General features: G+C 45.3%; 1 protein-coding gene across 13 annotated transcripts in view; it reads right to left on the bottom strand.

Moving 5' to 3' along the window:
• The window catches only part of AGAP1 (ArfGAP with GTPase domain, ankyrin repeat and PH domain 1), a 324,467-nt gene that overhangs the window by 15,538 nt on the left and 281,395 nt on the right, over positions 1-27,534 (bottom strand). For all 13 annotated transcript variants that reach the window (XM_071418328.1, XM_071418329.1, XM_071418331.1 and 10 more), the window contains one exon: positions 25,407-25,629. In XM_071418328.1, coding sequence (XP_071274429.1) covers positions 25,407-25,629 — 223 coding nt within the window. The remainder of the gene's footprint in view (positions 1-25,406; positions 25,630-27,534) is intronic.

Here is a 27,534-nt window from a genome sequence, read left to right as displayed (position 1 = left end):
TATTTCTGCACTTGTGGGTTACCCCTCCATGAGTAAGCAGCAGCCCTCCTTGAAGCATTAATACACCCACAGGATTTATCACTGCCCAATATTAACGACCAGCCTGGCCAAGACATCAAGGTTTACTGACTTCAGGCCTTTCAGATAAATACTCTTCAATTGTGGGCTCTGATTTATCACAGAAAATTGCAGCCAACTTCTGTTTTCATTGCACGGCACTCCATCTAATAATTTTTAAGGTTTACTCAATAAAATATATCACACCTGAGGTTTACTCCGTGTAAAGTTAAGCAAAAACTGTGACATACAACAGCAGGGGATACTGTGGGTACTAAGATAAGGCTTATTAAGTTGAGAATAAAGATCCTAAGGGTGACAACTGTAAGCTCTGCAAGTTGTTTAAATCTTTTCTCAATAAAAATCCAGGTTTTTTCTTTGTTCTGTACCATTATGTGAAATGAAAACAGTCCCTAGAGATTTAATAAAAACCTTGAAGAAGCCACAAGTTGTCCTTTTCCTCTAACCCCAAAAGCCACAGAATTTTTTGAAACAGCATTGCCAGTGACATTTCAGAAGGAAAAACCCTAACAATGGTAAACTCTAAGGATTTAGAGCTCACCACAGTCCTGAGACCACAAAGACTATTAGAAGTCTGGAACACCTCTGCTACGAGGAAAGGCTGAGAGAATTGGGAACGTTCAGCCTGGAAAAGAGAAAGCCCAGGGGGGACGTAATTGTGGCCTGCCAGTTCCTGAAGGGAGTCAGCAACAAAAATGGGGAGAGATATTTACAAGGGTCTGGAGTGACAGGACAAGGGGGAATGAGTTTAAACTGACAGAGAGTGGGGTTAGATGGGATATTGGGAAGGAATTCCTCCCTGTGAGGGTGGGCAGGCCCTGGCCCAGGGTGCCCAGAGCAGCTGTGGCTGCCCCTGGATCCCTGGAAGTGTCCAGGGCCAGGTTGGATGAGGCTTGGAGCAGCCTGGGACAGTGGAAGGTGTCCCTGCTATGGCAGGGGTGGAATTGGATGAGCTTTAAGATCTTTTCCAACCCAAACCATTCTGTGACTGTGATTTTAAACACACAGATCAGTGAAAATAATTTAAAAAGCACCATGAAGAGTGGAGGGGGATGGATTTCTCCTTGGGTGTCTAAGGAGAGACTTCTCAAGAATCTGGAATGCAAAACCCAGGAACAGCAGCTTCCTCACACCCACCCTCTGCTGAACAACAGGAAAGCTCCTAAGTTCAGGATCTGATTCCTTTTATATACTGGCACATCAGTATCAAGGTAAACATCCACACAAAATTTAACCCAAACCATAACACTATGATGGCTACCCAAAAAAAAGGCTGATAAATGAGTTATCACTGTGTGGCTCTACACACAAGTAAAGTGTTTTCCATTTATTGGGTGGTCAACCTCAACACTTGGGCACACCACAAATATTACCTAAAAAAAGCCTGCAACAGTTGCATAGAAATGCTAAAACCAAGAAGTATATTTGCTTCTTGCCTGTTTTCAGTAATAAATAAATATATATATATATGCAGGGAATAGTAATTGGAAACACGTACCTAATGCATTTCATTACTCGTGTGTAACCACACTTAACCTGATGTCTTAAGTGTATAAATCAAACTGCATTGTGCCAGTACCTAAACACAGACTGGAAATTTCAATTTGCCATTTGATATACAGTCACTCAGGTCAGAAGATTCCATTAATCTCCAATTTGTTAACACTAATTTTCTCCTACAGCAAGGTCTTGCTCAATGCAGCAGTGTTTTAAGTGGAGCTTGGGAAACCATTACTTATTAAAAAAAAAAAAAAAAAAAAAAAAAAAAAAAAAAAAAAAAAGGAATTTTTTTTATTTTTGGGGTGCCTCGACGTTGGAAGGAAACGATGAATCTGACTCCATGTTCTTAGAAGGCTAATTTATTATTTTATGATCTATATTATATTCAAGATTGCTATAGTAAAACTATACTAAAGAATACAGAAAGGATACAGACAGAAGGCTAGAAAGATACTAATGAAAAACTCCTGACTCCCTCCTCAGAGTCCAACAAAGCTTGGCCATAATTGAACAATAAGTAAAAACAATTCACAGCAGAAACCAATGAAACAACCACCAGTTGGTAAACCATGTCCAAACACATTCCAAAGCAGCCAAACACAGGAGAAGCAAATCAGATAATTCTTGTTTTCATTTTTCTCTGAGGCTTCTCAGCTTCCCAGGAGAAGAATCCTGGGCAAAGGGATTTTTCCTGAAAATATGACAGTGACACTTCTCCAGGGTGGCGGACGGGGAGCGACACACAAATATTGCAAGGCATAAATCTCAATAGTGTGTGCCAGGTGGGAGATGGAGCGAGGTGGCTGTGTGAGTGTCCCCATGGCTGAGCAGCGTGTGCAGCAGGGCTGTGCTCCTGCCATCACACAGCATTAGGGATACCACAACAGTGCCTGATGTGAGTGGCTCTGGAACGCATCCCATGGCAAACACAGTGAGGAAGAGAAATGGAGCTTCTCCTCTGCTCGCCCTGCTGCAAAGTGGAGGAGCAGCAGAACGGAGAGTGCCTTATAAATAATGAGGGAAGGGGAAAAAAACCACTTGGAGGGGGTTGACAGACTTCCAGAGCAGAAAGATGTGGGAATCCATAAAATCAGAGGGTTTTGGGAAAGCTGCAAAAGGCAGGCCTCAGAGACAGCAGAACAGAGCTAAGCAATAGCCATAAAATATGTCAGCAGAAAAATTATGTAAAAAGTAGAAAAGTAAGAAAAATAGAACAACAGTCTGTGTACTAACGCTTGGCTAGAATAACTCCCTAAGCTACAGAAAAGTTTATCTACCAAGATATTAGGAAGTTCTAAGCTTAATAATGGAGCTCTGTGCATTGTATTTTAATGCTTACAAGCAGGTATTCTATCCAAAATAAGCGAGCATTGTTTTAGCAAAAGGTACATGTGCTTGGAGTGGTTGGATAGAAGTACTGTCAATCTGCTTTTGCTTTGTGTGATTGGTCAAAAACTTATAAAGGAAGTTGTAGCATGCAGTTCTTTGTCTGCTGCCGGGGATGTGAGCTGGTGGCATCTTCCCATTGCCATAACCATGTAAAGAGACTGATGCTGGAAGTTAAACAGCTCAAGACACATTCCCCAGCAGTCCCATCCCCTTGGTGATTTGTGCAGAGACCCCCAGGCAGTGATAGAAAGAGATCTCAAATGAGTAGAAAGAAATCTCAAGTGAGAGTTTGCTTGAGGCTTCCATCATAGCATCAGTAAGGTGGGACAAGACCTCTAGGATCATCTAGTCCAACTGATCCAAAATGGTAAAAACATGTTGTGGGCTCCAGGAGAACCCAATGTTTACCAGAGGATCAAAAACTGGAAGAGGATGGTCTAATTGCAAAGCTTCACAAAGACCTTCAGAAATGTTTCTCAATTCTTTGTTAACAGTAACTCCTACAGTTTGGTTTGCAAGGAGAAACAAAAGTCCTTTCACGGGGCTTTAATGGCATCTTAATTCCAGTAGAAGCAGTAAGATGATGCTCTTTGGAGTATTTGGGAAAGAAGAACACCCTCCAACCATTACACTGAATTTATGTAAGACATAAAAGAGAAAATACAAGTAATAAACATTGTATTTGAGCACAGACTCTGAAGAAAAACACATTTGGAGCAGCAAGCAAATAAAACCAACTGCTTGCTCTGCACATGTCAGCAGTGGGAGGCAGGCAAGCTTGGAGGGGAAGGTCCAGGGGCTGGAAGCAGCTGGATGATCCCTGTGGGCAGCATTTCTGGGATCCACATTCCAGAGATGCTGCAGGGACCTCTCTGCTGTCCAACTCTTCCCAAGTAACTTGGAGCTCTCCCTTCTGCTCCCCTCACCTTCTGATGTCTCCTCATTTGCATCCCAAGTACTACAGAATCCTGAAGTCTGGAAAAGACCTCCAAGATCGAGTCCAACCTTCAACCAATCACCATGGTGCCCAAGGCACTTATTTCTGTGTCTGCTCATTCCTTGAACATTTCCAGGGATGGTGGCTCCTCCATCCCCCTGGGCAGCCCTTCCAATGCTTAACCACTCTCTCAGTGAAGAAATTTCCCTAATATCCAACCTGAACCATCTCACTGATGCCAAGGACTCTACAGAAATTGTTGATGTCATCAGACCCTTCCATCAGTCTCCCTTATTAATGGCTGTTTTTATTTAGAAAAATGATGCCTTTTTTGGCAAGGCAGAGGTCCCAAAGTATTCCCACTGTTCAGCAAGTGATGGGATTTCCTTCCACCTCAGTTTTAGTGGATTGCAGGTGTTTGATGCCCTTCTCAAACCATAAATCATAATTAGTTAAAAAAAAGGCCATTGGTAGACCTGCTCTTGTTTCTGGAAAAGCAAAGTGGATGAAGAATTTCCTTGGAATAAAAAGGGATGAAGCCTTGAGAATCCTCAGCAGTTAACACCCAGAGAAATCCATGAGGTCCCTCTGACTAAAAAACTGAAATCTCAATGATTTTTTTTTGTTTGTGCATTTCCAACAATGGGATGTGCAACACTGGGGTCGCCCAAATGTGTCCCCAAAAAGGTGACACTAGAGATGGATGTGGCTTTCAGAAGACATGGAACTGCTCAGATCCTGCTGAAGCTTTCCCAATGCACCTCTGCCTATTAATCACTTGCAAAGCTTTGGGCTTTTATGATTTACAAGCCATAAGGTGGATGTTTGACAGTGGGAAACCCAGAGACAGCAAAGAAAATCTGCACCGGGGACACCTACCAAAAGTGACAGCAAGTTCCACTTGGAGAGAAACTCAGAGAGAGCTGTGCAGGGATCTAAAGGCTGAATTAAAGCTAGAATTGAGGAATTAAAGCCTCTTGTGCAAGTGTTCCTGGTGCGTAAGTGCTCTCTCTCTCTCTCTCTCTGTCTCTCTCCCAGCAAATCTCTCTTCAGGCCACATTTGGAAATTATTTTAAAAAGATAAAATAACCCTAATCTGTTACCAATTAGGAGAAACATGTGAATATTATTTTCTAATTTGTGACTCAAAAGTGAACTCACTGAAATAATTACACTGACTCCTGAATATTCCTATTGTGCTCCTGAAAAAAAAATAAACCCAAAAACGAACAGTGGGTATATCCTCTACTGCCCTAGATGCCCTGGGGCTGAATGTATCAATAAGAACCATCAAAGCCCTGGACATGGACTGCTAAAAAACTGTAATTTCTGCTCCCAGCCCAGGGATTGCCAAACAGACTCGTTCCCTCCTAATGGTCTTTGTGCACCTTGGGCTTGTGGCAAGTCAGCACGAGCCAAGGAGGCCCAAGCTGAGTGGCCAACACGAGGTGTCCAAGCTGTCCACTGCACAAGTGACCCCTTCCAGCTGCAGGAGCTCTGAGCCAGGATTTATGAGAGAGCAGCAATGGAGATTTCTTTGTAAAACCCAGACACAGCACGACTTGAGTGAGTAACTCCTGAAAATTGGTAATTTCCTGGTGGTTAGCAGGAGAAGGCCCACCAATGGGGAAGCAGAGGCTGCTAATAAATTTATAGTGCGTTATATGCCAATTAGACCCCCTCAGCCCTTCAAGAGGCAGCACCACCAATCAGGTTATCATTCCACAAATGTACTCTTTAGGGCTGAGCTCATCACAAATCAATCCTGCATTTCAAGTGCAATTTTCATTAGCGTTACCCGGGACCGCACTGGTGAAACAATGCAGGCAGGTATTCTCCTTCTCCCCTCAGAGCACCCTTCCCTGATGCCTTGTGCTCAGCTATTTTGCTCCTCCTGGTGCACAGCCACGTCTCAACTTCAAATGGTAAATAATCACTTTGAATAGCACATTAATCCTGCGCCAGAGCAGATTTATTACACGCGTCACACACGGGAGTTTCGCCGTCACTCGCAAGCCAGCCGTGAACCCCGTGCTTAAATTACATCCTTGTACCTGACCATGCACCATGGAAGGCTCTGTCAATACCAGCAATCAGCAGCTCCCTCAGCTTCCCACCCTGTGACATCCACAAGTGTCATTTGGGAATTCAGAGAGAGGAAAAATACACCAATAAATACTCTGTAAGGTTTAGCATCTGCTTTAAACCTCTGGTCACAGCTTGAATCACAGCTTTTCCTCTGTGCAAGCAACACTGCACTTTGGATGCTCTTCTTTGCTTCATTTTTGCTGAACAAGGCCAGAAACAGCCTTTAGTTTTAGCTTTGTAACCTATGGCAGCACTGAGGTGCCTCCTGCTCAGAAACACAGGGCAGCCTGAGTCACCAGGAATGCATTTTCCTTTTCTTTTCCTTCTCAAGCTGGGTACAGACCTTGGAGAAGCACATGCAGGAACCTATCAGAGAATATCCTGAGCTGGAAGGGACCCACAAGGATCATCAAGTCACCCCAACAATCCCACCCTCTTTATCCCTGAGTGTGATATCCAAATGTTCCTTGAGCTCCTGCAAATGTTGGGGCTTGGGGCTGTGACCAACCCAACCTGACCCAAGCCTAGGTGGGGTTACAGATGAACAATCCATGTTGGGTGGACTTAAAGAACAAGGATCTCCTGACGCAAGAATTCCCAAAGCAACCTTCACTTCCCTGCTTCTCATCCAGGCAAGGTCCCCTTGAGTTATGGCAGGACCAAATTTTACTTCCTAAACCTCCCCTGCCCCCAGTCATTCTAAATTTTTATGGAGTCTCTTCACAAAAAAACCTCAGCCTAGGAAGAGCAGTGCCTGATGCCCCAAGCCTTGGGCTGTCACCTGCATCTTATTTCTACTTAACCTCTTAAATAACATTGGAATTCACTTTGTCCCCTGATGGGCTCTGTAATGAGAACCTCTTGTCAATCAGGGCTCCATTAGCCGGGACAGACTCCCACTTCCTGAAACAATTTATTGCATTCCCAGCAGCGAATGGGCCTGGCTCCTTTTGAGCCCTTTGGGTTTTTTTGGGGAGCTATTCATTGGGAGCGGGTGTCCCTTGTGTCCCTGCTGAGCGGGGCATTGTTCCCCCCATTGTGGCTCCTGGAAACGGCTTCCTGAGCTGACCCACCTCTCCTTGTCCTGCCCAGGCCCAGGGTTTGCCAAAAACTTCTTTGGGCTGCTCAGTTCAGCGGCCCAACACAAAACCCACCAGCTGTTTCCAGCCACTGGGGCAGGGGGAGAAGCCAATCCTGCTGTTAACCCCTTCCCAACAAAAGCCTGGGGACCTGGAGCCCGTAGCTCCCTCTTCCTTAAAGAGCAGGGTCTGCTCTCATTTAGCATGAAACTAAAGGCAGTTTTGTTTTCCTCTTCCTCTCTCTTGGTTACAAACTCAAATTGCAGCTCAGAGGAAAAAAATCTTACTAATAGAGGCTAAAACCACTTTGGTTGGAACATTATCTTGAGAGGAGAATTTCCATTTCCCTAAGTGTGTGCAGTCCTTACGAGGTTCATTTGCAATGAGTCTATCTGTTTTGATGAGATAATAAAATGCATTTTATTTAAAAATATCTCCATTTCCACCCCCCCCAAAGGAATTTAAATGGTCAGTTAATCTTTCTGCTTCAGAAACAACCCACTGAGTAAATAAAAGAGGGCTCAAGATTATATAAACCAAGATTTTTTTCCTATTCTAACACTGGTCTCGAAGACTAAAATACAGATGTACCTGGGCATTGGCTGTGTGCCTTTTTAGTATAAATCAGTTTAACTTTTAGCCTGGGAAAGGGAAAAAAAAAATGGAAACAAGATGATAGTTATCTGCAGCCTTCTGTGATTCTCGAGTCAATAGTAAATGGGGGGACTCGTTAGTGCCATAGTGATCCAATCAGGATGAAATTATGCAGTCATGTAAGAAATAATATCTATTAGGCTAATTTAATCAACGAATACTTTACAGATGAATTAGAATGCAGAATCCAATTATTTCAAACATTTGGACTGTCAGCCGCTGTGTTTTTGAAGCGGTGGAGGCGGGGAAAGGGAAGGCTTGAGGATCCTTTCAAGGCCAGGGTGGCTGGGCTGTGTTTATAGCAGGAGAGCTGAAAACAGCAGAGAAACTGACAACCACAATCAGCACCTTCCCTGGCTCCTGGGGCACCTTCCTCTGGGATATTGGCAGGGACAGCTCCATCTGCTCTTTGCACTGGCTCCCAGTGACTGTCTCCAGTCTTGGTGATTCCCCTGGCCAGCCACCCTTTAAAAGGAAGTGTCACACTCTAATGCCAAGGGGTGTTTGGTTACTGGGAAGGGAAGATGTGCCCCTGGTTGGTGCACAACACCCTGGTGCTGCCCATGAATTGCACATGGCATTTATTCCCTTGGAAAGCCAAGGTGCTGCTTTGTGGCAGCGTGCAAAGAGAAATGGGACAGACACAACTACTGCCAGAAGGGGAAACTGGTTTAAAACAGCACTTGACTCAAAAAGGAGTCATATTTTTAAATAAACTGCATTTTATGATCTCATCAAAACAGATAGACTCCTTGCAAATGAACCTCGTAAGGACTTGGTCTGCTCTTTGCACTGGCTCCCAGTGACTGTCTCCATTCTTGGTGATTCTCCTGGCCAGCCACCCTTTAAAAGGAAGCTTCACACTCTAATGTCAAAGGGTGTTTGGTTACTGGGAAGGAAGATGTGCCCCTGGTTGGTGCACAACACCCTGGTACTGCTTTGTGGCACCGTGCAAACAGAAATGGGACAGACACAACTACTGCCAGAAGGGGGAACTGGTTTAAAACACCACTTGACTCAAAAAGGAGGGGACAAAACTGGGGGGCTGTGAGTACACAAACCATGATCCAGCCTGACTCAACATCTGCTCTGCTGATGCTCTGTCAAACCACGACAGGATCATGAAGCTGGCCAGAAAACCATCACTGCTCCATCAAGGAGACCCAGGGATTGGCTCCTTGCTGTAGAATAAAGGCACATCCCACCCTCTCTGTGGAGAATTTTCTCCCCAATCCAGTGGAATTGCTGTTTCATAAAGTAACAAGAGCAGCCACCCTCTGCATTTTCAGTATCAGAATGGCTTGGGTTGGAAGGGACCTTCAAGACCATCTCATTCCAACCCCTGTGCCATGGGCAGGGACACCTTCCAGCATCCCAGGGTGCTCAGAGCCCCATGGAACACCTCACACACACAGAGCTGGTCTGATGATCCCATTTACCATCAGAGCAGCTGTTGCAAGAGCTGAAGATGGCAAAGGTACATGTTTTTGTGTCAAGCCTACAGCACAAAGTGACATTTTCTCCCCCTCTCTCATTATCAGTAGAAGTTGTTTGTACAGAGAAAAACAAGGCTACAAGAAAGTGATAGATACTTTAACCATGTGGAATATGTTTTACAAAGAGCTGAAAGAACTTCACAACAGAGCTTAAACTGAAAAAATCCATTTCACTCTCTGGGCTCCAGCATTTCTTTTGACTATTTGAGAGATATCATGAAGAACAGAGCAAACCTGGTGCCTGCTGCAGAGTGCGGATGCCCCACTGCTCTGTGAGCTCTGCGTGCCATTCCCAACGTACCTGGGATCCAAACATTTTTCTGCCCTGTCATCTGGAGCAGTAAATGGACTCTCTTGCTTATTTAAACATTTAATGCTCTTCTGATCCCCAAATTATGCCTGTTTCCCATGATGGATTAGCACAGGATACAGCACTGACAATTTTCTGCAATCTGCAGAATATCAAATTTTGATTACTTCAGGAGCAAAAAGTAAAGTTATAAGCAAACTGATTGATAAGGAGCAGAGGAATACTTCATGTGGTGGCTCATTGGGAGCCTTGATGAATGCCTGGCAGGACTGTGATGAGTCCCCACAGAAGACATGCAATAACTCTGAGGAGATTTAAGGTATTTATTGCTCAAATAAAACAAAACCAAGTGACACGAGTAGGTGAAGCAGCACTGGGTGATTACAATCTGCTGATCAAGACCAAGTGCAATTCCAATTTTTTTTTTTGCAGAGCGAAAAAAAACCAAACTAATTCTCCAGCTTGCCTACAGAACACTGATGGTTATTTTGGGAATTTTGGATGCTGCTTTCTTCAGGAGCAATGGGGCTGTTTCAGTGCCAGGTCTTTATGGTGGATTATCATCCAGTTAATGCTGGCAGCTGTTCTACTTCTGGGTGTCAAATTATTTAGCAGTCCATTCTTAAGATAAAGTGATAATAGATATATTTTTATCTATCTATCTATCTATCTATCTATCTATCTATCATCTCTCCATCCATCCATCCATCCATCCATCCATCCATCCATCCATCCATCCAATAAAGCTGTAATACATATAAAATATATAAGGTGTGACTTGGTGATCATGGAGGTTCTTCCCAACCTTAATAATTCTATAATTTTCTCTCTCTCTACATGCACACACATTCCCTGGGCCCCACTCCCTCCCAGCAGCAGCAGCTTTTCCAGCTGTGAGACTGAGGAGTTCCCAAAGGAGCATCCCTAACACAGTGCTCCACAGCAAGGTGTAGAGAGAGCCCCTGTGAAGGGAAGAACTGCTCTCTCCTCAGTCACAAATCTCTCTCTTCCAGGGCTTCCCCAGCAATGTTATTGTCAACAATCTCCCTGTGCTGGCAGAGGCAGATGTGATCCTTTCACTCTGGAACTCTGCTGAGCTGTGTCTCTGTGAGAATCCCTAAAACTCTCCCTGAGAGAGGGGCTTTGTACTAAAAGCATCTTCCCCCAAACAGTTCAGACTGAAGGAACTTTCTGAGAGAGACAAGGCAGGAAAAAAGCCACCAGAGGAGAGCATGATGCATTTGAATGGAGGGTTGGACCAGCAGCACCTTCTCCTTCAGAGAGGGGAGCTCACCTGAGCCACAGGGCTGTTCTGCTATTAAAAAAGGCACTTGCAGTTAAGCAGTGAAGACAACAGATTTTTTTTTATTTTCAGTTTGCTATTTCTGGGCGGGGTTGATGGATGTTTTGGACAGAAGAGGCTGAAAGGAGGCTTTGTGAGCCAGCATGATTAAAACAGTTGTCTTGAGCTGAGTTTGTCTCTTGTGAAAAGAAGTGAGGGAGACTCCAACCAATCCATCAGCAAAGCACTGCTGGCAGACACAGGCACTGATCAGACACGACAGCTTTGCAACAGGTCTGAAACCCAAGTGCAGGAAAACCACCCTGCCTGTCTGTGTGTGTGTTTGCTACAAGCATCCTGAAGATTTTCAGCTGAAAACCAAGTGCAGTAAAACCACCCTGCCTGTGTGTGTTTGCTACAAGCATCCTGAAGATTTTCAGCTTTTCCTACTCCAAGAGCCAGCATGGGAACACCAGTGGCTTTGGTGGCACTCCAAGGAGGACAAAGAAGATCGTGGTGGTAAAACAAAGGGTGCTTAAAGCCCCCAGTGTGAAACATGGTGGATTTGGAGGATTCTATGATGTGGTATTTAGGGACCTGGCAGTGCTGGGTCAAGGGCTGCACTCCATGATCTTGGAGGGCTTTCCCAACTTTACCCATTCCATAAATCCATGATGTTTTAGATGCAAAGCACAACCCTAAGGCAGGGTGTGTATTCCCAGCTATCCAAACAGAACAAACACCAAGGACCTGCTGCCTTCCCTGCAAAATGCTTGGACTTTCCAGGGCCATCCCATATCCCAAATCACTTGCCCTCTGCTGATAATGCTTAGGATGAGACTCCTAAGCTGTATCAACCCATTTTGTTTACTGTAAAATATTCTTCCACCCTGAAGGAATTAATGATTATTCTGAGATCTAAACCATGTGACAGACTTTGCTGGGTATTTTGCACAGCTTTTATAATGGGAAAAAAATATTGCTATTGCTGATGTGATCTGGCAATTAAAATATCTTCCATCTGACAAACAGAAGCAGTCAGAAGGAGCTCTGTAGAATTCCTGAGCATTTGTTTTTTAGCTCCTGGATGAGCCCAGAATGAGAACTGCTGGGTGAGACCCTAAATTACATCTTGGTGGGCATCTGATCCCAATCCCTGTGAGCTGAGTGCCAGCAGTCCCTGCAATGCTGATGTTTCCTTATGGTCTGTCTTTTGGGAACGGCTTCTGAGGGATCCAACAACCTGGCAGCCACCTCCAATCCTGCCTGGATGCTTGGAAAAAAAGCTGCAGCTCCCTCAGAGCTCAAGTGGGCAGCAGCCCCTTCACAGGAACTGGTCTGTGAGCTACCACCACATGTCTAATTAATGACCCTGCCGGTCGCAGCTGGAAGAGCTGAGCTGGGGGTGATTAATTAAATTAGCTGGCAGAGGAAATTACAGTGGAAAAGCCAAAGTTTGATTGCTCCATAATTAACCACAGTGCAAATAATATCTGCATCTATAACTTCCAGCCATGAGATCAGAAGCCAATTGAATTTGGCACTGATTGAAGCTGTAAATATCCTGTGGTGAAAAATGATAGGTTTGTTCTGAAGGGAAAACTTACAGAAATGGACATCCAGCAATGCAGGAGGGGAGCAGGGGACAGGGAGGAAAGAGCACTGGAATTAGATCCTGAGCTCAGCTGATTCCTGCAGTGCTAAGAGGACTCAAGGTGAAACAGGAAGAAATATTTGAAAATTGGAATGCTGTGAGATTCCTTAGCAGAGCTTTGGTGAATCCAGACAGCAAAAGGCACTGAGATCATTCCATCTCCTGCCTTGCTCCTGTGTTTCTTAGTGGAGGGAATCACTGCTTTCCTTGGGAAAAGACTGCACAGCTGGAGAAATACCCAGTCCTAACAGCTCCTCCCTGCTCCTACACCCTCCATCCCCCACTCCTGCTCTTAGGAGCACTTTGTTGAACTACAAGACCCCATTTTTCCAAGGAGATCACCTCCAAATGTCTGCAAACCCCTCCATCCGCCTCTAAATCATTAACATTTTATTAACCCCCTTAAGCATCTCCTGCTACTCACTGAAGACTTGAAATATTTCTTACCATTCTTCTCCAAAATTCTCTATTTTGGCAAGTTATGTACCCACCTCAATGCTGCATCACGTTGGATTGCTGGAGTCTCATCCCTGTTCCACTGCAGCTGAGTTCTGGCTTAAAGAAAGCTCAGATTTTTAAACTGTGGCCTGAAATGCAACCCCTCAAATCCCAAAATGAACCAAGATTTATTTCCATGCTTCTCAAACTGCTGTCCAATGTACTCTTGCACAAAAACTGCATGATCCAGGAAATATTTAATTTTCATTTTTTAAAGCAGTGAAACCAATTTTCCTGAGTGTTGAGTAAAGTGCACTATATTCACATACATAAGATTATTTCATGTTTTGTCTATTTTATTTCTATTTTTATACATCATCTTGAATTTATCAAGGATATTATCCATATGCTTGATAAATTCTTGATAAATATAAAATATATGCCTGACCATATGATATTTACCTGATAATTATGTTTCTCCAAAGGGAATCCCCTTTGTGTGGACCAGAATCATCCCCTGAACCAAATTTGTGGCCTCTCCTGCTCCAGACCTGAACACTCCTGTGGATACTGGCACCTACTTGACCATCAAACCCTCCTCACCAGGGCACACCAGTGCAAAAAAAATTTACAATTCCACAAAAAAACAACAACACAACATTTAATTGTGAACACCCAAGTCCTGCTCTGCTTTGCCATTTCTCTGAAAATGTGGGGAATCACAAAACCAGCTCATTTTTATCTACTTCATCACTCCTGGCTGACAACACAATTTTTGGGGTGCCCTGAGAGCCTTCCCTGTAAGCTGGGCTGTTTCCTGCATGTCCCATTATTGGTGTGGCTGTAAAAAATGCAAACCAAACCTCTCCCCCCAGGATGCCAAATGCACTTGGCTCTCACAAAACACCACATTTGACATTGGAGGCTATTTTCCTTCTGTTTCTGAGGCATCCCATGTTCTCCTCTGCCACACACATTGGTGTCAAACGAGCTGTGTGATTCCACAAAAATGCAAATGTGGCAACAAACACCAGCTAAAAATCAGCTTTGGACATGTATGAAGTTCAGAAGTCCCAAAACTTTGTCAGAAGAGCCATCCTCATCTCTCATTTCACTTGGAGCATTCCCACCATGCATCCTGCACATCCCTAAACCTTGTGTGCTCCTTCACACCTCCCAAACACCCCTTGTAAAACACACCATGACTTAAAAAAAACCATTTAAAATGTTAGTGACTGATTTCTAACAAAAAAAATCTCTGCATTTCAAAGGGTCCTGCGGCTGCTGAGTTTATCAAGCCTCCAAAGAAATTTTGTGAGATGGTGTCCAGAGCTGGGAGCACCTACACCAACCCAAACTGGAGCTCCACCACTCAAAATCGCAATTGCAGCAGCATTTCAAATAATAACACTTATTTTAAACACTGTTTTAGATAATAATATAGTTTTAAAGAATAATTTAACTTTTCTCCTTGACCACAAGTCCGAACAAGTAATCCTGATTATTTTCTGTGGTTGATTCTTTATTTTTCACCTTTTTGCCTGAATGCAACAGGTGAACCCAAGCAAACTCAGGAATCCATTTAGGACAGGTCTGAGCTGTGGGAGGACAAGTGGCCAAAGCAGATGTGGTCTGGAAAGGCTCAGCCAGGAGCACACACACATCCCTAGCAAAGGATTAAAGCTGCACATTTTGGCTTCTTGAGATGAACAAGTAAAAAAGTCAACTTCTGAATATCATCTTTTCATAAGAGAGCCTTCAGTTTCAGCACACAGTGACAAATCCTGTTCTTTCCACTTGCAGAGGAGCCTCACAAGCACTCCTGGGCTTGTGATTTAATTCAGCTTTCCAAGCCTGGCTGCTGCTGCACAGACAAGTGAAAATAAAATCAAAACATCCCATTGGAAATTGTGACCCGGATGAAACCAGGCAAATGTAAATCTTTTGGAGGAAAAGCCAAGTTAGCAGGAAGATTTCTAGGCCATGACATAATCATCTGTGCAGCATGAAGGCTTTTTGAAGCTGGGCCCATGCACACCTTTGAGGTTCACCAATTACCAGGACACGGCTTCTCCTCGCTCCCCAAATTCTCACACAAAAAATGCCTCAGCCACAGGACTTTGCTCTGTCTGCACAATCTGCTTAATAGGCACAGGCAGGGATTTCATCTCCCTCTAATTCCTCACCTGTGCTCCCCTCAGCACTTTAATTACTCCAGAGCTGCTCTGCTTTCTTCTGGTCACTCATTTCTGCTGGGGCTTTGCTGCTGCCCCCTACTCCAGCACCCACACATGGAAAAATGCAGCTGGAAGAGCATGATCCCAGATGAACAGAGAATATTTGAGAGCTGTGGGGAACCTGCATTTGGGCTGCTGTGTATATCAAGTTTCAGTCCAGTCAAAAGCCAGCACCATCTTTTCATTGCTGCCCTTTTCATTTAGTTATCTTACTGAAGTCTTATCTCCCCAGTCCCTTGCCATAGGCTACCAGCTTCCTGCAGAGCCAGAAACAAAGCTCAGTCTTAAACAAAGGGGGGAAAAAAGGGAAAAAAGCACAAAAGAAAGTTGGTCACAGTTACTGTTAGGGAGCCCTGCAGGTTCTGTAGGCAGGACCAAAGCGAGGGGATGCTGCTGCCTCTGTGCCTCGTGTCACCGGCCAGCAAAGCCACCAGGAGCACACACAGGCACTGCCTGCCTTCAAAGCATCCCACCACTGCCTTCAGCCACGCTCTGCTGGCCCAGGAGCTGGAACAGATCCATCCAAATGGCTGGAAGAGGCAGAAAGCACAGGAGGAACACAGCCACCATCACCGGTGACAGGCGCCGAGAGCTCGTGCCACGACCTTCCTGTGACATCCCACCCATGGAAAACAGAATCCTGGGGATAGCACCTCCCACCCTCCCTCTCCTCAGACTTACCCACAACCAGTTCATGTAGCTCTTTAACAGCAGAAAATGCAGAAAGAGCAGAAGGAATTTACACAGCAAAGCTCCCCCAGCACAAACCAGGACCGAAGTGGCTTTAGCTCAGAAAGCAATTGGAATTCTGTTTGGTTCAACTGTGCACAGAGGCAGATGGGACCTCAGGGCAGGAGGAATGAAAGGAACAGGTTAAACCTCAACCACACAGAAAAGCTGCAAATAAAAAGAAAACATTTTGCGTAAGTTTTCTTTCTAACAGAATGGGTATTTTCCAATCTGCTGGGTGTTTCCCCAAGTGCTTGACTCACAGCACTTCCCAAAATACTCTCAGGTGAGCCTTTGCATCTGACCTGGGCACCTCATAATAGCTGATGCTTGGCACTGCCATTTTTTAACTCAATTGCTTTGCTATTATGACATGTTTTTTATTAACATGTTTTTTAACTCAATGGCTTTACTATTATTCCTTGTTTTTTATTAAAATGTTTTTTATTATTAAATGTTTTACTATTATTACAAGTTTCAGCCTTGCAAACAGCTGAATTTCCAGAAAAACCAAGTGTCCAATGCTTTTCCTTTAAGAAGTAACTGATGAGTAACTGGTGAAAAAGAACCTTTGCCCAATGCTTTAGACAGCAAACTTCATTTTCCAGTTGCTTTTAGCTTGCCATATTTAAGATGAAACTCCCCATATGTATTCCTCAGGTGCTGTGGAGTAGCAGATATGTGCATCCACACATGTGGTGTGCAATTTAATGCCGGTGTTAACGATGCCAAGGAATTTTCTGAGGAAAAACTAACCCACAGTGGTTTCCATCTGATTCCTTTTCAGTGACCCTGGCCATCAGCCTGATGTAAGCCATGTTTCCCCTCAAGTTATAAATTCACCATCCATTTTCCCCATCTGAAATTAAAATTTTGTTCTAATTAGCCTCTTTCATTCCTCTGCTGTAGTTCCACACTGGCCTGAGCAGTTTCTAATAAACACTGATGTGGTTTTCTCTCTGTTAGTGAGCTCTGAGTTGGCCTTTTCAAGGGGCTTTTTGGCCAAGCTGATGTGAAGTCCACTGAAAACACACTGGTCTTCAAACCTCTCTAGTCTGGTAGGTGTCTGGGAGAGAACTAACACAAAAAGAGAAATAATCAGTCTGTATCCAAACAGAAAATTAAGCTTGAAGCCAAGATCCTACACAGTTTTGAGACCTTCAGGACAGGCACTCACCCACCCACCAGATGGGTTCTTATTCCAGCAACCAAAAAACCAAATCAAACGAAAAAACAAAACAAAAACTATTTTCTGTTGCTGATTATCAACTTACAGACACTCCTTTCCCCAGAAAATCCCCTTTGTTTGAGTCCTGAACTCAAATCCTAGATTTCTCCAAGTTTAGCAGCTCATTAGCTTCTTTTTCTAGGAAATTTCAGCCTTAACTTGGTATTCTTCAGCAGGGCAGGCAAATCCACAGAGAAGGAGAATCCAAATTTGTCAAGGATCTCACCAGAATAAAGGTACCTGGAGCTGAGTGTTGCTCCAAGGCCTGTCCAGGCTGGTCTTGGACACTTCCAGGGACTCAATGAAGTGGTACTGATGCTATTTAGATTGAAAAGAGGAACAGCACAGTGGCTCTTTAATAAATGCTTTCCTAACCTGCAGAAGGAGACAGCAGCACTTCCTTTTCAGGTTTCTCTTTCACCACCACCAAGGAGGAAAATAACAATTGTAATAATTATTGCAAACCAGGCTCCTGTTTACCCAGAGGCTGAGCTTTTATCAGAGGCAGCTTTGCACACAGGAAAGGTGCAGCTGAGCCAGGGAGCATTTCATCTAAAGCACTCATTAACTTGGACAAGCAGGGTCGAGGGTGTTGTGGTTGTTTTGTTTTGATTTTTAATCATCCAGGCATCTCCCAGGCTGCCGTACAGGCACCGGTGTTGCACCGGATCAGCTCCTGGGTGACAAGGGCTGCCAAGCAGCTGCAAGGACAATAAAACACAATATTACTACTACTGCTACCACCTTTCATCTTTGGAGTATTGTATCTGAGCTTCCAAGGCCTCCAAAGGACTGAAGTCTGAGCAGCAGCCACCCAAGCTGATGTTCACTCACCTCACTCAGCTCTTCCTGTCAGAGGCATTTCCTGGAAGCTACTGGTGAGTGACAATTTCATTTTTTTGCTTAAATTTAATTGCAAACCAGCCCAACGTGGAAGCACACGAAGGGCTCACTCCTCCAGCTGTATCCCAGAGTTTCCTGGCAGCACTGAATCAGTCTCTTTATTTATGTCTGCGTTTGAGGACGCGATGCCGCCGCAACCAATAATTTATCCATTTTCCTCATTATCTCCGTGAAATATCTGCTGTCCAAAACACAGCTAATAGAACTCCAGCTCGCTGGGAGTTGTGCTGCTCAGTGGAGTTCAGCCACCAGGAAGGGCAGGAGCGAGTTTTTACTGATCCTCAAGTCCAAGCTGGAAACCTTAAGCCAAACCTTAAGCCAAACCTTAAGCCTAAGCTGCAGTCCCAGAGCAGCTGTTGGGCCGGCAGCAGCCCAGCTGTCTAAACTTTATTGGCAGCAAATGTCATCCTTGCACACAGGAGCTGCGTGCCTGGCAGAGCCAAAGGCACATCTTGGGCTATCACATCCCATCACGTTCCCCTCCAGACGAGATGTGAAAACCGGAATGGGAAACGTCAACAGAGTCCGGAGCGGGGCACGGCCGCTGACAAGCACAGCACGCCGTGACAGAGATGGGCTTGGAGTTGCAATTAGTGGCACTGTCATTTTCGGGCCCTCCTGCCAATTAATTAAGCCTGTCAAATGGAAAAACAGCGGCATTCACATGATAATTTATATCGGGAGAGACTGGCCCGGCTTTGCCGCTGCTGCTGCCGCCGCCGCCAACAAAATCCCCTCCGAGCGCTTCAGGAAAAAAAAAATATAAAAAAAAATATATATAAAGAAATGGAAAGGGGAGGGGGGGGATAGAAAGAAAGAAAGTTAAACTGTCCTTGTTATAATTGTTAACTCTGATCGCTCAAGTAGAAGACGGGCTGATTAAAACTCCAAACGAGCCCCCAGCTCGCTTAAATCTCCGAGTCCGGAATGATAGAATCAGAGGAGTTTATTCATACCATTAAGCCCCAGAGAACTTAATTGAAAGAAGAGCATAGCCTGGACCTTGACAAGCGGGAGGTCACAGTAATTGCTGCCGGACATATTTAACATTAAGATAATCAGGCCATTAATTACCCTTTGGATCATTAAATCAGCCAGTTGCAAAATGAAATTTCTGCCTCTATTACTCACTTGAGAGACCACAGGGGTGGCTTTTAATTTATCAGTGAGCTTGAGATACAAAGGACCAGGCTTGGGGAGGAAGGAAAAGGGGGAGAAAGGAGGGGGTTTGCTTCAGCAGAGGCAGGAATATCAATCCGCCATGCTTGGTGATCGTGGCAAATTAACTAGGTAAGATAACCTCAGCTTCTAAAGGCAGAAGCTGGGGGTATGTAAATAGATGAGGGCAGACAGGGAGATCAGAGCCTGCACACCACTTAGCAGGATAATAAAGGAAATCATCCTTGATTATCAGTGCTAATTTGGACACTGCCGGTAGCTTGTTATGCGTGTTCTGAGTAGCATTTAATTAATTCAATTGCTTGTTAATGAGGGAAGTGACATGTGGGGAGCAGATGCCACCCAACTGCAGATGGGTTCTGGTCAGCCCTTCACAATAAAATCTTTTTTTTTTTTTTCCCCTTCTTCTTTCTTTCTTTTTTTTTTTAATTTATTTTCAAAACCCCCCTTCCCCCAGCCCTGGAACTGGAAAGGTGTCAGGCGTGGAGGAGCACTGAAAAGGCACAAAACACTGACCTCATCAGGCCAAGATCTGCCACGGAGCCAGAGCTGATAATCAGGGCTAGAGAGGTACCTGTGCTCCCCCAGGCCCCATGCATTCCCTCTGCCAGGAATTAGGACCAGCAGCAGCACAAACTGCTGGCCAAAAGGAGCAGGGGCTGAGGCAGGGGGGGAACACAGCAGCCCTACAGGATGCAGAGAGGGATCTGAGGTGCTCCGTTTCCCTCGGCTCACCCTTCATCTGTGATGAAGCATTAATTATTTTTACCAAGAAAAGGATGAATATTTTCATGGAAGGCATAGGTGTTTTATTTTCCATTTTGGTATTTTTCATCCAAGTCACTCCCAGCGATCAGCCCAGTGTCACGGCCACTCTCCTTGGAGCAGCACGAGCCAGGCTTTGGTGCAGCACTGTAAAACTCAGCTCAATGCAGAGCAGCTGCAAAATGCTGTCCCTGACACCATTAAAGTGAGTTCATTATGAGCAAGGATCAAAGTGGATCTTCCCTTGGAAGGGGAGAGTCGATTCCCAGCACCGCCAGCTCCCAGCTCAGCCAGTGCTGGATTTTCCTGTAACCCTTGGTACCCAGGATAAACAGAGAGTGCTGAGCAGACAGAGCTGAGCACTACTGCTGCTCCAAGCCCCACTTACAGAGCTTAAAACTCTGCAATCCACTCACCCCTCAATTCAAAACCACAGTTTTAACAGAGTCAGAAATTCCACCTGCTTGTGAATACTCTCAAGGAGATGCTGGAATGGTGAAGCCCTGTCTGTGTGCAGCCAGTGCAGATATTTGGCATTGTCTGAGCAGCAGAACAACATCCCAGTGTGGCTGGGATGGTGCCTGGACATGAGTCTGCCTTCCCTCAGCTTGCCTGGCAAGCTCCAGCTGGTGGAGGTGGCACATCCATTCCAATAGACCCAGGGAAACAGAGATGGAGCTCGGGGAAGCAGCGTGAGGGAGCACATAAATAACCATCTCCTGGAGTGGGCAGAGGGATGGGGGCAGCTTGTCTCCTTTGGAAAAGGCCAACACCACTTTGAGAAGTCAAATGAGTCTGCAAACCAGAAGCCACACAAGCACGAGGACAAAGCAAAACAGGTGAGCTGTGTCCAGAAAAAGCTAAATATCTGGTAGAGGATGGACACCCCAGTGCAATAGGCAAAGAATTCCCAAGCTGGCTTCCCCACATCTCCAACATTCCTCCATGGAGCTGCTCAGCCCCACAGGGCTCCTCCAGTGCTGCAGCACTCCAAAGCAGCATTGTGAGAGTGTGCTCAAACAGTATCAATAGCAATTAGAGGGAAAATCCTGATCCCATCCCCAGCCCCAGTTAATTGTTGCAACATTGATTTACTCTAATTTGACTTCTCACTCCAAATTAAACCCGCATTACCCAAGGAGGGACTGCAGGCAAGCTCCCCCTGCTCGCCCCCTCCCCTCAGAGACAATAAATTTCATATTGAATACACTTGGAAAAAAAACCTGGCAGTTGTTGCAGGATCCATACCCAAAGATCTTTTTCCTTTTTTTTTGCTCTTTCTCTTTTTTTTTTCTTCCTGGGAGTAATTAAAAGATGCTTTTCTTGACTAATGATGCCCCTGTTTAGGAATGGGAAGTCGATACTCCTTCAGCAGCAGTCAGCTTCAATTTGTCACAGGCCTCCCCAAGTTGGAGCGGCCTTCTCGGGGCTGCTGGTAATTGCTGGAACCAATTACTGACCTAATCAGGGACCCACGGACACCACAGCACGGGCCAGCTGTTCCCTGCTCCCTGCTCCCTTTCACACTCCACTGTTTGGGTTTTCCACCATTTCCCCAACTTTCTGCGCTCAGCAGAGCTTGTGTTTATTCCTCCTTCCTCCCAAAATCCCAGGGACACCCTCAGCCCTGCCTCAGCCACTTCCTTGGGGATCCCGGCACACCTGTGCTCCCAAAGCCTTCCAGTTCAGGGCCAGAGGCCATCCTGGCTGCTGCTTTTCACTGACAGGGGCACTGACTGACCTGGACACTGCAGGATGCTCTGGGTTGGAATGGGCCCTAAAGCCCATCTCATCCCACCCCTGCCATGGGGCACCTTCCTCTACACCAGGTGGATGTGAGCTGGAAAATATCAATATTAAAGGATATAGCTGGGCAACATCCCTGACCAGTGCAGGAAGGATAATACCTTTTGCTGAAGGCTTTGATTTTACACACCCTCCCAATCTCAGAACCTTTCTGGCCTTCAAAGGAAGTGTCCAGGTTGATCTTTTCCCATGATTTGCCTGGATGAAGAATCTGAAGTGCATTTGAGTGGGCTAGAAAAGGAGAGCAGCATTTCACATGGTTTAATCACGGAATCTCCTGAGCTGGAAGGGACCCACAAGGATCACTGATCCAACCCCTGGCCTGCACAGACACCCCAACAATCCCACCCTGGGCATCCCTGGGAGCATTGTCCAAACCCTCCTGGAGCTCTGGCATTCCCTGGGGCTGTGCCCATTGCCTGGGGAGCCTGGGCAGTGCCCAGCACCCTCTGGGGGATGAATCTCTTCCTAAAATCTGACCCAAACATCCCCAACACAGCTCCAGCCATTCCCTGGGTTCTGTCCCTGTCACAGAGAGCAGAGATTGGAGCTGTCCCTCATAAGGAAGGTGCAGGCCATGATAAGCTCTTGAATTTGGTATCTTATTTCTGAGTGTGCAAAATGACTGAAGGGAAGCTGTACTCACAGATCTGCTTTCAGAAATAATGGTGACATTTTCCTGGGTAAGACTCCTTCATTATGCCATGACCTGGGGTAGCCATGTGGCAATTCCTCCTGTCAGAAACCATCTCCATGAATCCTCCACCCCTTTCCTCCACTCCACAGAAACACACAGGATGCCACTGCCAGCATACAGTGATCAGTGCCAAACCTCTCCCAGGCTGAAGGGACTGCTTTGAAAGCCACATCAAGACTTTCAGGTTCCTTTTAGTCCGGCCTGGGAACACTCCTTGAGCCTCCCAGCCCAACAACTCAGTATTTGTGGAGCAGCTCATTACTACTTTTTTTTTGGTGTCCCTAGAAATCTGTGGGTTTCCACTGATGGCTTCATCCTCAACAGAAAGACACAACATGAACAGGTGAATCCCACCTGATCCCCTCTAGAAGTGTCTATTGAGGGCCCATCACAGAATCAGATTCCCAGAATGGTTTGGGCTGGAAGGGACCTTCAGGACCATCCAGTGCCACCCCTGCCATGGGCAAGGACACCTTCCACTGTCCCAGGGTGTTCCAGCCTGGCCTTGGGCACTGCCAGGGATCCAGGGGCAGCCACAGCTGCTCTGGGCAGTGCCAGGGCCTGCCCACCCTCCCAGGGAACAATTCCTAATTCCCAATCTCCCATCCATCCCTGCCCTCTGGCAGTGGGAGCCATTCCCTGTGTCCTGTCCCTCCATGCCTTGTCCCCAGTCCCTCTGCAGCTCTCCTGGAGTTGCCTCTTCCCCTTCAGTCCCTCCACAACAACAAAAGGTTTGTTTAACCCTCCTTTCAGGGCCATTTCAGCTGCTTCCAATAGAATTCCTCATGCAAAACTCCAAACAGCAGTGGGAACATGGGGAGCAGAGCCTCTACCTGAAGAACCTGGATTTATTTTATCACCACAGCTTGGACAGAAGGATTGTGATGCTGGCAGAGACCAAAGGGAAGCACAAAAGCAGGCAGACAGTTGGAAAAAGCAGAACTCTCTGGTATTTATGTAAAAAATTGCATTTCAGTCCCTGCTGCAAACAGCAGAGGAATGGGAGCAGCAAAGCAAGACTGCAATTGCTTTGTGGGAAAATTTCCACATCATCCTAATTCTGCTTTTTCTAGCACCTCTTCTATCACAGAAGCGTGAACCTGGACAGAGCTAGAAAATCCTATCTATAAAATGAATCTTTTTGTCCAAAAATGTTGCAGTGCAGGAGAGAAAGTGCAGTGATATCAGTGACAATCAGAATCAGCTGAATATAACCATGAAGATGCACAGAAACAAAGTGGGAGAATTAAAATAAGCCCTGTGTATGAAATACTAAGAGAAAAAAGTTGATTTTCTAGAAGTAAAATTCAACCCTGAGTGAATTATTAATTGAAATGGATGGTGCTCTTTTCATCACAGTCACATGGATTTTAGACTTTTCATGATGATTATTATATGACTACTGAAATAATGTGATTTTTTTTTTTAATAGCATTCCAATTGAGTGCAAGCATTTTCCTTTCAGCTGTTTAGAATTACTCACCTCAGCAGTAAGGAGCAACATATCTTTGTGAGGTGCAAGAATATAAAATCTCTGTACTGAAGTGATAGCAATGATTGAAAGTTCATTTCAATCTACCTGACGAAATCATTGTGCCCAATAATACACAGGTATAGAGCAGCCACCCCATTTGTGCCTGAACAAAACCTCTCTTTGGGGCTCCCTGAGCACTTTTAGATGCACAGCCATTCATCTAAGCAGCCTGATTAATGCAGTGGCTTCATTCTCGAAGATGAACCAAAGGTGGCACCACAAATTCATTTTTCAGGGCTAACGAAATAACGCAAGAAGGAACAGTTGACTTTTCTACACACAAGAGCACAAACCCAGCCCTCTGCTGCAGGAGCTGGCCCAGGCACAGTGATCCTTCCACCTGATCCAAAACTGGAAAAAGTATTCTCAAAACATCTGTCTTTGACACCGATCAGATTAATTCAGCATTAAAACCCCCCAGTTTTAGGTAGGACAACACCTCACAGGAAGATTTTCACTGTGTGGAGCTATGAGAGGCAGGTAAAGAGCTGTTCTCAAAGGAGACAGCCCCCCAGCAGCTCATGGTTTCACATAGATCACACCCAAAGAAAGTCAACAAGTCCATGGCTGTCACCATCGTATTTCCTGGAAAAATCCCTTTGCCAGGATTTCTTCCTCTGGGAAGCTGAGAAGCCTCAGAGAAAAAGGAAAACAATAATTATCTCATTTGCTTCTCCTGTGTTTTGCTGCTTTGGAATGTGGCTGGAGATTGTTTATCCAACAGGTGAATTGCTTTTACTCAATGACCAATCACAGCCAGGCTGTGTCAAACTCTGAAGAGTCATGAGTTTTTCATTAGTATCTTGTTAAGCCTTCTGTCTGTATCCTTCCTCTATTCTTTAGTATAGTTTAGTATAGTATTCTTTAATATAATATAATATCATAAAATAATAAATCAGCCTTCTGAGAACATGGAGTCAGATTCATCTTTCCTTCCTGCCATGGGAGCCCCTGAAAACACCACACATGGCCAGCAGGACTTGGAACACCCCTGAGCAGATTGTTGTGAAAAATTCATCCAAAGACCTGACAACCGGGTACAAATCCCCTGAAACTCTGAAGGGAGATTGTTAATGACAAACTGACAGTCCAAAAGGCAGGAACTTGGTGGCCCACTGAGACAAAGGAGCACATGACAGGACAGTTTGGATGGAGGAAGAAGCAGGTGGGAGGTTTGCATCTCCCCCTGAACAGAAAACTGCAGAGCTGCTGAGCAAACCTCCACAAGAGCGAGAAAGCAATGAGGTCACTCAAATTTTGCCACCTCCCACTTTGACACACGTTCTCCCTGGGCACACAGTGAGGCTATAAACAAGGTGAGGTTATAAACAAGGTGAGGTTATAAATCACGACTTTCCCACAAGGGAGAGCTCCAAAGCGGTGGCGGCTCGCGCCGGGCGAGGCGTGGCGAGCACGAACCCACCTGGTGGAGTCTGGGGAAGGCTTCACGTGGCCTTGGCTGTTCTCCTCCCACACACTGTTGGCCAGCTCGTTGCCAATGGCTGACATGACCTTGATGAGCTCGATGGGCCAGTCGTCCAGGTCCAGGGAGCGCACGCGGGACAGGTGCGTGCCGAGGTTGCGGTGGATACCTGAGCATTCGATGCAGATGAGGGCTCCCAGGTTGAGGCTGGCCCAGTCGGGGTCTGCAGGGCAAGGACACAGCAGTTAGGACAAGGGAACACCCCACAGAACTTCCCAGCTGGTGGTTGTGCATGAAGGTTTTGGTTCTAGAGGTGTCTTGTCCTATGGAGCAGCTGGGAGGTTGTCCAGGGTCAGTGGAGATGCCAACGATTCAAGGGTACAGAAAAATGAAACGTGGTGTCTCAAAGGATGCATCACTCCACCTCCAGCCAAAAAACCCCAATGAACTAGAGGGGAAAGGAGAAACAGAGGCAATATAACCATGGTGGTGGGTAAAGGATGATGGAGCAGTGAAGAAAGTCCCTCCCTGGGAACCCAGAGCTGCTTGTAGTCAGCTGAAAGGGGAAAAGGAGAAAAAAACAGAGCCTAGAAACAATTATCTCCTGCTAACTCCATCAATAACCACACACACCAGCAGCTATGTGTGGCCCTTCCATCTGACTCTTCTTCCATCTCCAGCATCAGGGAGATAAACACCAAGGTGGAAATGTCCCACCTGGAACACCCCCGGTTCCAGGGCACGAGCCAGAAGGATTGCACCCACCCAAAACAACCCCACACAGGGTGACACTGGGACAAACCTGACACAGGATGGGAAAGCCCATTTCCCAACATGGTTCAAAGCTCTTTTGCCACTGTACTGTGTAATTCAAATCTAGATTTGTATGGATTGCCTTCTCTCCCAACAAACATTCACCTTAACAAATGCAACTGAAGACACATGAGAGGAATTTTGGTTGGTTTTTTCCTAACCAGATCTTTTCTTCATGCCTCACTCTGTGCATCCCAAAGAACTACCCCAAATGCCATGCAGGAAAATGGGGATAAATTAAGAGGGCAGGCAATTCTTGTTCCTATCTAAACAAAATTAGGAGCTGATAGAAAATGAATTTCCAGTGTTTCCTTCTGTTGTGAAAAATTCATCCAAAGACTCGTCTCTACTTTGTGTAACCCACAACTGAAAAGCTATTTCTGGCAGCCAAAATATGTAGAAACAAAACATTTTCTAGTTCTTTCCCATGTCATGTTTGGACAAAAAATAGGAAAGGAAGTAATTTTAATTGTGAAGTCCTACATTTCACTGAAGGCACTGACTGACATTTTTCAACGAGTCCATTGAAATCTAAAAATGCAACCAAAAAGAAAAATCCCCCGTCTTATTCCAATTGAGCAGAAAAGCACATCTTTTGTTTAGAAGTTCCTGTTCATACCAAGTCCTATATTATACATAATTTAATATCCACATTATAAATATACAACATTTCAGATCTCAAAAAAATCAGGTGAAACAAAACTCCTGTCATGCTTTCCAAGCTTTTGGTACAACAACTACAACAAACTCTTTCAATTCCATAATTCTTCATATACCTCCACTGTTGTTTTGCCAGTGAGGGAAGCAGTGGTGTACCTGAAACACATTAAAAACCCCTCAAAATCTCAATTTGTTGGTATAAATTTGAACACAGCAAGTAATAATTTGGAATTTGCAAACTGTGACTCGGATGAAACCCCTGACCTGCAAAGGCCAGGGTTATCCTCACAAAAATCCAAAGTGCAATGAGCTCTAAGAGGCATGAACTCAGAATGAAGCAGGAGAATGGAATACCAACTCACATTATTCCAATTATTCTGACAGAACTGGAGTTAAGGACCTGACCTCCCTCCCAAACACCTCTCTACTTGAAGCACATGTAATGCATCTCGTACTGAAAAAATTCTTTAAATACTCCCCTGCTTCAGAGCATCATAGAATGGTTTGGGTTGGAAGAGCCTCTCAGTTGCCAGCACTGCTAGGACTGAAGGAGTCCCCCAAAACAACCACCAGGAGGTTCCATGAAATTTTAGCAAGATATTATTTTCAATTTCAACAATCTGACAACACAGAGCTGGGTGGGAATGTGGCAAAC

This window comes from Agelaius tricolor, unplaced genomic scaffold (assembly GCF_023055355.1).
Source record: "Agelaius tricolor isolate 1412-34295 unplaced genomic scaffold, bAgeTri1.0.p SCAF_83, whole genome shotgun sequence".
In the NCBI taxonomy this organism is placed as follows: domain Eukaryota; kingdom Metazoa; phylum Chordata; class Aves; order Passeriformes; family Icteridae; genus Agelaius; species Agelaius tricolor.
Note: the sequence above shows the minus strand (reverse complement) of the source record. Positions and strands in the feature narration are given on the sequence as shown.